General features: G+C 54.4%; 1 protein-coding gene across 11 annotated transcripts in view; it reads right to left on the minus strand.

Annotated features, from left to right (window-relative positions):
- Positions 1-549: 549 nt before the first annotated feature.
- Positions 550-9,596, minus strand: part of grb7 (growth factor receptor bound protein 7) — a 79,456-nt gene continuing 70,409 nt past the window's right edge. For 8 of the 11 annotated variants that reach the window (XM_033034833.1, XM_033034832.1, XM_033034831.1 and 5 more), the window contains 7 exons: positions 8,288-8,389; positions 7,500-7,637; positions 4,838-4,945; positions 2,820-2,906; positions 2,411-2,488; positions 1,665-1,781; positions 550-793 (listed from right to left, as the gene is read on the minus strand). In XM_033034833.1, the coding sequence (XP_032890724.1) occupies positions 614-793; positions 1,665-1,781; positions 2,411-2,488; positions 2,820-2,906; positions 4,838-4,945; positions 7,500-7,637; positions 8,288-8,389 (810 nt within the window). In that variant the 3' untranslated portion in view covers positions 550-613. The remainder of the gene's footprint in view (positions 794-1,664; positions 1,782-2,410; positions 2,489-2,819; positions 2,907-4,837; positions 4,946-7,499; positions 7,638-8,287; positions 8,390-9,596) is intronic. The other 3 variants (XM_033034830.1, XM_033034828.1, XM_033034836.1) reach the window with 3 other exon arrangements.

Raw genomic sequence — 9,596 nt, forward strand, 5'->3', positions numbered from 1 at the left:
GCGAGCAGGTGGGACTAGTATAGCTGGGACATTGTTGGCCGGCATGGGCAAGTTGGGCCGAAGGGCCTGTTTCCCTGCAGTTCGAGTCTATGAACAAGCCTATTTTACCACAATGTAATCCTGGTCTTGCTCAGAAAAGCCCCATCGATTTTATTTTGCTGAAAATAACAAGTTAATGAAATTCTTTCCTTGGAGAGGCAGCAGCAGTTTAGCGGACTGGCCCAATGGGGTTGGTGGGGGCTTGAGGGGAGGGGGGAGAGAGGGTCAGAGTTACAGAGGGCTTTGGGAGAGTTAATAATGAGGGAACTGCTACTAAGGAGCGGCTGAGAGATGGGAGGTGGTGAGTTTATCTCTGCTTTATCCACGAGCTTTCCATATGGACCTCAAGATCAGGGAGTTGAGTCCACACAGACACAGGCCATTCAGCCCACTGACTCCACACTGACCACTGAGCACCCAAAGTCCTACATCAATCCCACTAGATTTGCTCCACACTTGCTCCAGATTGTACAACTCACTCAGCCCGATAGCCTTGTGACAAGGGAGGGAACCGGAGCACCCAGCAAAATCCCACCCGGTCAGAGAGGGAACCTGCAAACTCCACACAGACAGCTCATGAGGTTGGAACTGAAGGTGTGTGTGAATAACTCCACACTTGTGCAGGGAAGGTGCTGTTCTGCCCAATGCCAGTGACTTTGCCCCAGGCGTGGCGTGCGGATGTAGACCCACCTGTGCTGAGCCCAGAGTCCTGGCACAGGCTGGGCAGGCTGTGGCGTTGAACTCCCTTCTTCTGCTGAAACCAAAAGGCAAGTCAGTGAGTGGTAACGAGGGCTTGCTGAGTGATGGGACATGAAGCCCAGCGGAGAGTGACATGGTCGCCTGGCGATTGTGTTTGATGTCACCCTGTGTCATGACTTGAGGATGATTTATGGCATTCAAGACATCTTTAACTACAGATGGTTATGTGGAGGTTAATGCAGTGATGGCAACAATATCGCAAAGAGGCTGCAAGGACTGTGAGGCCAGGAGTGTACGTGTGTAGGTGGCAGGCCAGCTGGCTGAGGCTATAAATAAAACCAAGTGTCCTTGAATTTATTTATAGAAGATTACTTGTCAAAGGCAAGGAAGTTTATGAAGCAGTGCTGTGCCCCAGCTAGACGGCCATTGTGACAATAGGGTCACCCCGAAACAACCTGTGGGTGGCGTTGCAACACCTGGAATGAGGTTGTAGAACCAGCCTCTTGTCATTGAGTTGCCTGAGTTACTCCAGCACTTTGTGTCTTCAGTGTAAACCAGCATCTGCAGTTCCTTCCTGCACTTGCCATTGAGTGCTGATCATAAAGCACTGGATGCTGCTGGCAAAGGGCTGCAGTGCAAGCCTCCATGTGGCGGATGCCGGTTGTATAGGGAGTGTGCAGGTTAGAGATGCTGGCAGTGAAGGATTGAGCAACAGGCATGTTGGTACGCAGGGGACTGTGGTAGAGTGATTGGCAATGGTGGATTGAGAAGGACGGGGGGGATGTTCTCACTGAGGGGGAGGTGCAGGCAGATGGAATGGAAAGTTCCAGATGGTACGGGAGCAATGTGGGGTGAGGGTGGCACAGAGTGGGAGGAGCTGCCAGCTCAGGCCAGAGGGTTGTTAGTGTCTCCAGTGCGGTGCGTACCCTCCAGGCCAGCCCCTCCTCCTCCGCCACCAACGAGGCCTCACTGGGGTTCTCGATCACCCGTCCCGTGCACCCCGAGAAATCCATGGGCACCAGGCATGTCTCCGGCCCGCGGCCCTGCCACAGAGAATGGGAGATGGTCAGTGCGTTCGGTCTCCATGCTCAGGGTCACCACGATGCCCCAGCATCCCCGTCACAAGGGCCGTCGCCGGGGTCAGGGGTCGTTGCCGGGATCAGGGGTCGTTGCCAGGGTCAGGGGCCGTTGCTGGGGTCAGGGGCCGTTGCCGGGGTCAGGGGCCGTTGCAGGGGGCATGGGGTTGTTGCCGGGGTCAGGGGCCATTGCAGGGGTCAGGGGTCGTTGCCGGGGTCAGGGGCCATTGCCGGGGTCAGGGACCGTTGCCAGGGTCAGGCGCTGGGGCCGTTGCCGGGGTCAGGGGCCGTTGCCGGGGTCAGGGGCCGTTGTCAGGGTCAGGGGCCGTTGCCAGGGTCAGGGGCCGTTGCCGGGGTCAGGGGCCGTTGCCGGGGTCAGGGGCCGTTGCCGGGGTCAGGGGCCGTTGTCGGGGTCAGGGGCCGTTGCCGGGGTCAGGGGCCGTTGCCGGGGTCAGGGGCCGTTGTCAGGGTCAGGGGCCGTTGCCAGGGTCAGGGGCCGTTGCCGGGGTCAGGGGCTGTTGTCAGGGTCAGGGGCCGTTGCCAGGGTCAGGGGCCGTTGCCGTGCCGTGGGTCTATGGGGTAGCGGACTGACTCACCACAGCAGGTTCGTTCCACGATTTCTGTGCATTTTTCTGCTGTGATAACTGGTAGTTGAGGCAGAGTTGTGGGCCCAGCTGTGCAACAGAGAGAGAATTACGCTGAGAAATCTAGCAGGCACCATTTACTGGTGCCCTCCCTCCCCTAATGCCCCGTTTACTCTGCATGTGTGTGCATGCGTTTGTGTGCATGCGTGTGTGTGCATGCGTGTGTGTGTGCATGCGTATGTGTGTGCATGTGTGTGTGTGTGTGTGTGCATGCGTATGTGTGTGCATGCGTGTGTGTGCATGCGTGTGTGTGTGTGCGCATGTGTGTGTGTGCATGCGTGTGTGTGTGCATGCGTGTGTGTATGCGTGTGTGTGCATGCGTGTGTGTGCATGCGTGTGTGTGCATGCCTGGGACACCCACCTTGAGCAGCCGGAATGCTGTCATCCAGCACTTGTGACTCTGCTCATCCTCACAGCACAGCAGCCTCTTGTCTGTCACTGCCGCTCCCTGTCAAATGTTCAAAATGTAAAATGTCACAGGTGGCTGGCTGGGTCACGGGGAGAGAGGTCGCTGGGGAGAGGGGTCGCTGGGGAGAGGGGTCGCTGGGGAGAGAGGTCGCTGGGGAGAAGGGGTCGCTGGGGAGAGGGGTCACGGGGGAGAGGGGTCACGGGGAGAGGGGTCATGGGGAGAGAGGTCGCTGGGGAGAGAGGTCGCTGGGGAGAGGGGTCACGGGGGAGAGGGGTCACGGGGGAGAGGGGTCACGGGGAGAGGGGTCACGGGGAGAGGGGTCACGGGGAGAGGGGTCGCTGGGGAGAGGGGTCACGGGGAGAGGGGTCGCTGGGGAGAGGGGTCACGGGGGAGAGGGGTCATGGGGAGAGGGGTCACGGGGAGAGGGGTCACGGGGAGAGGGGTCACGGGGGAGAGGGTCACTGGGGAGAGGGGTCACGGGGAGAGGGGTCGCTGGGGAGAGGGGTCACGGGGAGAGGGGTCACGGGGAGAGGGGTCGCTGGGGAGAGGGGTCACGGGGAGAGGGGTCACGGGGAGAGGGGTCGCTGGGGAGAGGGGTCACGGGGAGAGGGGTCACGGGGAGAGGGGTCACGGGGAGAGGGGTCGCTGGGGAGAGGGGTCACGGGGAGAGGGGTCACGGGGAGAGGGGTCACGGGGAGAGGGGTCGCTGGGGAGAGGGGTCACGGGGAGAGGGGTCGCTGGGGAGAGGGGTCACGGGGAGAGGGGTCGCTGGGGAGAGGGGTCACGGGGAGAGGGGTCACGGGGAGAGGGGTCGCTGGGGAGAGGGGTCACGGGGAGAGGGGTCACGGGGAGAGGGGTCGCTGGGGAGAGGGGTCGCTGGGGAGAGGGGTCACGGGGAGAGGGGTCGCTGGGGAGAGGGGTCACGGGGAGAGGGGTCGCTAGGGAGAGGGGTCACGGGGAGAGGGGTCACGGGGAGAGGGGTCACGGGGAGAGGGGTCACGGGGAGAGGGGTCGCTGGGGAGAGGGGTCACGGGGAGAGGGGTCACGGGGAGAGGGGTCGCTGGGGAGAGAGGTCGCTGGGGTGAGAGGTCGCTGGGGAGAGGGGTCACGGGGAGAGGGGTCACGGGAGAGGGGTCGCTGGGGAGAGAGGTCGCTGGGGAGAGAGGTCGCTGAGAGAGACGGCATGGGGGGCAGAGGGATTAACATCAGTGGGGATACAGTCACTGCATACACACCAGCCAGTGGAAGCCCACACAGACACACCTGCCAGTGTAGCCGTCCCCAGTGCCCGTCTCCCCGGCTGGCACAAACGTCACCGCACTGGGACTTCACACAGACGTCTGTGTCGGACAGCACTGATCCACGGGCACTGCCAGTAAACTCTGCCACCCTGTGGCCATGGCCTGTCACTGACACACACACACTCACACACATGCACGAGCACGCACCCACACACACACACTCACGCACACATACACACACGCATGCACACATACACACGCACAAACACACGCTCACATACGCACGCACACATACGCGCGCACACATACACACACGCGCACACATACACACACTCATGCACACATACACACACTCATGCACACACACACACTCGTGCATAAACATACACACACACATGTGCACACACACACACATGTGCACACACACATACACTCTCACAATATGCACATTCACACACACAGAGAGGGGTGGGAGATTGCAACCTTCACGTGGTCCACCCTGTTTCAACAAATGCAATTAACCTGGCGTGCACAAACAGAAGAACAAACAGAAGAAGTTGTCTTACAACTTTAGGCTGTGCACGCCATACGCAAGAAGAAGAAGAAGGCGCACAGAGACACACACAGAAACAGACAAACACACAGGCAGAGACAGACACACACATATGCACACTCACACACACACGTGTGGAAGCATGCTACACACAAACATGCGACTGTGACCATTACCTTGACACAGAAGCCGTGGTCAGTGGGTGAGTTGTGCATCTTCCTGCTGGTCACCGTGTAGATGTTGCTTTCATTCACGTCAGCAAAGTACTGCAGGTGCCTTGGCTCCTGGTGACAACAAGCAGGTCACAAATGGGGGGTGAGGTGCGGGGAATGTCCCCTGTGTGTGTCAGCTCACGGCCGGGGGGTGGGGGCGGGGGTGAGGTTGGAGGGAATGACTCGGAATGGGGTGTGTGGGGACAGCTGTCCATGTGGAGTTTGCACGTTCTCTCCGTGGCCACATGGGTTTCCTCTGCGTGCTCCAGTTTCTTCCCACATCCCAAAGACGTGCAGGTTTATAGGTTAGTTTGCCTCCCTTCCATTGACTCCATCTACACCTCACGCTGCCTCGGCAAGGCCAGCAGCATCATCAAGGACCAGTCTCACCCCGGTCACTCCCTCTTCTCCCCTCTCCCATCGGGCAAGAGGTACAGAAGTGTGAAAATGCACACCTCCAGATTCAGGGACAGTTTCTTCCCAGCTGTTATCAGGCAACTGAACCGTCCTCTCAACAACTAGCGAGCGAGCAGTGCTGACGTCCCATTTACCTCATTGGAGACCTTTGAACTATGTTTAATCAGAGTTTATCTAGCACGACATGTTATACGCTTTAATCTATATCTGTACACTGTGGGCGGCTTGATTGTAATCATGTATAGTTTTTAATGTGATTAGATAGCACGCAACAAAATCTTTTCACAGTACCTCGCTCCAGGTCACACTAATAAAGAAAGCTAAACTAAGCTAAACTGGGTGGATCAGGCTACATCTGTGGAGGCAGTGTGATGGTTGAAGTTTCAGGTTGAGATCCTGACTCAGTCTTGATCAATCCAAACCATCAGCCATCCCCCACCTCCACACTCACTGAATGATCACAAAGCCACAGGGCAAACAAACAGGCCCTTCGGTCTAACTTGGCCATGCCAACCAAGTTTTACAACTGACCTAGTCTTTGGCCCACTGCCTCTGCCCGTCTTTGGCTCACACACCCCCCCCCCCCAACCTTTCCTAACCACGTGACTGTCCAAATTTCAATTAAATATTGGGGTCCTCCAGCATTTTGGCTTTTGTTCCAGATTCCTGCACCTGTAGTCTCTTGTGTCTCCTTTTGTTCCAGATTCCTGCACCTGCAGTCTCTTGTGTCTCCTTTTCAAACATTTAGGTCTTTGTTGACCAACATTATAGAGTACTTTGAAGAAACAGAACATAGAAAAATAGGTGCAGGAGTAGGCCATTCGGCCCTTCGAGCCAGCACCGCCATCCAACGTGATCATGGCTGATCATCTAAAATCAGTACCCCATTCCTGCTTTTTCCCCATATCCCTTGATTCCATTAGCGCCCTAAGAGCTAAATTTAACTCTCTCTTGAAAACATCCAGTGAATTGGCCTCCACTGCCTTCTGTGGCAGAGAATTCCACAGAATCACAACTCTTCACTCAGAGAAGAAGTTTTTCCTCGTCTCAGTCCGAAATGGTCTACCCCTTATTCTTAAACTGTGATCCCTGGTTCTGGATTCCTCCAACATCAGAAACATTTTTCCTGCATCTACCCTGTCCAATCCTTTAAGAATGTTATATGTTTCTATAAGAACCCCTCTCATCCTAAATTCCAGTGAATACAAGCCCAGTCGACCCATTCTTTCATCATATGTCAGTCCCGCCATCCAGGGAATTAACCTGATGAACCTACACTGCACTCCCTCAATAGCAATAATGTCAGTCCTCAAATTGGAGACCAAAACTGCACACAATACTCCAGGTGTGGAATGTATAGAAAGAGTGGAGCAGGAAGTGAATGGAACTAATGTGAGGTAGTACCTGCTCAAGCCAGCAGATGGAGACAAATGGAGGTTACAACCTGAGCACCAAAGGACACAACAGCTGGAGCAACTCAGCGGGACTTTTGGGTCGAGACCTGTGTTTGGGGAGGAGTGTGTGGGATACATTGTAGCATGGTCCAGACGGGCTGAATGGCCTTCCATTCTTTCTAACCGCTTGTGTACACACACTCCCAACACAGATGCCTGGCTGACCGATGGCGTATGTTCACACACAAAGGGGAATGGTGTGATCTGAGAAACGTTATAGTTACACCTTGTGATGATTAACCTCACTGTAAGGTTCAGCAGCATCGCACCAGGTCACGTGATGCATGATCTCCGTCAGATGGAGCCCAACCCGCCACATTTATACAATAGACAACAGGTGCAGGAGTAGAGGCCATTCGGCCCTTCGAGCCAGCACCGCCATTCAATGTGATCATGGCTGATCATCCCCAATCAGTACCCCGTTCCTGTTTGGTTCATTGTCACCTTCACCCAGCTAGCAATAATCTATTCTATATCTTTCTTCACCTGCATCTCTTGGTGTCTCGTTATTACATCTTACCCTTCCTTATCTCTATGTCCCACTCTCCCCTGATTCTCAGTCTGAAGATGAGTCTCAACCCAAACCATTCCTTCTTATCCAGAGATTCTGCCTGTTCCACTGAGTTACTCCAGCATTTTGCATCAAACTTCCTGTACTGGGATGTCTGGTTGGTCAGTGTACCTGTATGGACAGGTTGGTCAGTGTACCTGTGTGGACAGGTTGCTCAGCGTACCTGTACTGGGACATCACTCACCTTGGACGTGCCTTTGGTAGAGTAGTAGAACCCCGATCTCCTCAGGAAGAAATACAACCTTCTCCAAGTTTTCTTTCCTTTCTCCTTCAGATGGAGAAACCCCTGTATCTCTGGACAGCTTCTGGCATTCAGGAAATTCTTGAAGGGAGAAAAAGTTATTTTTAAATGTTTTGAAAACAGAGAAAACTCCTCAGACCTTCACAAATGAAATCAAACTAGGAATACTAATACAAGATTTAACAGCTACTGTTGCATTGCTGAAGAAACATTTAAACTGGCACATGGATAGGACAGGTTTAGAGGGAGACGGACCAACTGCAAGCAGGTGGGACTAGTGTAGATGTGACCTGTTGGTCAGTGTGGGCGTTGGCCCCTGGGCACACAATGTTTTTGTGCTGTGTGAGTCTATGGGTCTAAGAGTGGTCCCTGAGGGTGTTGCTCTCACGCTCCTGTCAGCCTCACCTCATTGCAGTAAGGGGCAGATTACGTGTGTGTGTGTGTGTGTTCACGCATGTTTTTGTGTGTGCGTGCGTGCGTGCGCACATGTGTATGCATATGTGGATGCATGCGTACGTGTGTGCGTATGTGTGCATGCATGTGTGCCTGTATGCGTACGTGTGTGTCTGTTTGCGTGTGTGTGCATGTGTGCGCATGTGTCTGCGTATGTGCGTGTGTATTTGAGTGCGTGCGTATGTGTATGCGTGTGTATTTGTGTGTGTGTGCATGTGTGTGCGTGCGTATGTGTGTGCGTGTGTGTGTGTGCGCGTGTGTGTGCTTGTCGGTCTCACCTGTGTTAGCTGAGCTTGTGGAATTCCTGCATCAGCTTCCAGACTTCCTGCTAGCATTTGCATCGGGAAGAATGTCTGTGGAGGAGAAATGTGACCATCAGACTGTAAAACATAAAACATAGAACAGTACAGAACAGGCCCTTCAGCCCACAATGTCTGTCGAATATGATGCCAGGTTAAACTAATCCCTGCCTGTACATAACCCATCTCCCTCCATTCCCTGCATCTCCATGTGCCTATCTAAATGCCACCACGATGGTATCTGCCTCTACCACCTCCCCTGGCAATGTATTCCACCCAGCCACCAACATCTGTGTGATTATTAAATCATGAGACCATCATGTACATCCTCTCCTGTCTCTCTGCTGTTCCGTGTCAGTCTCTGAGACACACCCCTCCTCCCCCTGACCCAGTGCTGCCCATCTCGCCTGCTCTCTGTGGCTGAGATGTGAGTGGAGCAGCCGGTGAAACCCAGATCCTGTCTCGGCTGGGACACCTCCAGTCAAGTGGAAACCTGACTCCTACCCAATCATCTCCAGAACAGTAAACCCGTGAGTGTTAGTATCCATGTGTGGAAACAAACCCTTCGACCCAACTTGCCCACACCGACCAACATGTCCCATCTACACCAGTCCCGCCTGCCCGCACTTGGTCCATATCCCTCCAAACCTGTCCTATCCATGTATCTGTCTCAATGTTTCTTAAACATAGTGATAGTACCAGCCGCAACTACCTCCTCTGGCAGCTCGTTCCATACTCCCACCACCCTTTGTGTAAAAAAGTAATCCCTCGGGTTCCTGTGAAATCTTCCCCCCTCACCTTAAACCTATGTCCTCTGGTTATCGATTCCTCTACTCTGGGCAAGAGACTCTGTGCGTTTACCTGATGTATTCCTCTCATGATTTTGTGACCTCTAAGATCACCCCTCATCCTCCTGCGCTCCAAGGAATAGAGACCCAGCGTGCTCAACCTCTCCCTGTAGCTCACACCCTCGAGTCCTGGCAACATCCTCGTGAATCTTCTCTGCACCTTTCCCAGTTTGACAACATCTTTCCTATAACATGGTGACCAAAACTGACACAATATTCTAAATGTGAGTTCCTCACCAACGTCTTCCATAACTGCAACATGACCTCCCAACTTCTATACTCCTGAGTGAGGTGGAGACATCTTTGAGCAGGGTCGGGCACGTCCCTTAATCTCCCCTCTGGCCGACCAGCGATCCAGTCAGGGGTCTGTACTGACAACGTTTCTTCAGTTGGAAGCGAACAAAAGATCTCAACTGGCCAATGTCTGCATTTGTAGCTCC

The sequence above is a fragment of the Amblyraja radiata genome, chromosome 16 (assembly GCF_010909765.2).
Source record: "Amblyraja radiata isolate CabotCenter1 chromosome 16, sAmbRad1.1.pri, whole genome shotgun sequence".
NCBI classification, from domain to species: Eukaryota; Metazoa; Chordata; class Chondrichthyes; order Rajiformes; family Rajidae; genus Amblyraja; species Amblyraja radiata.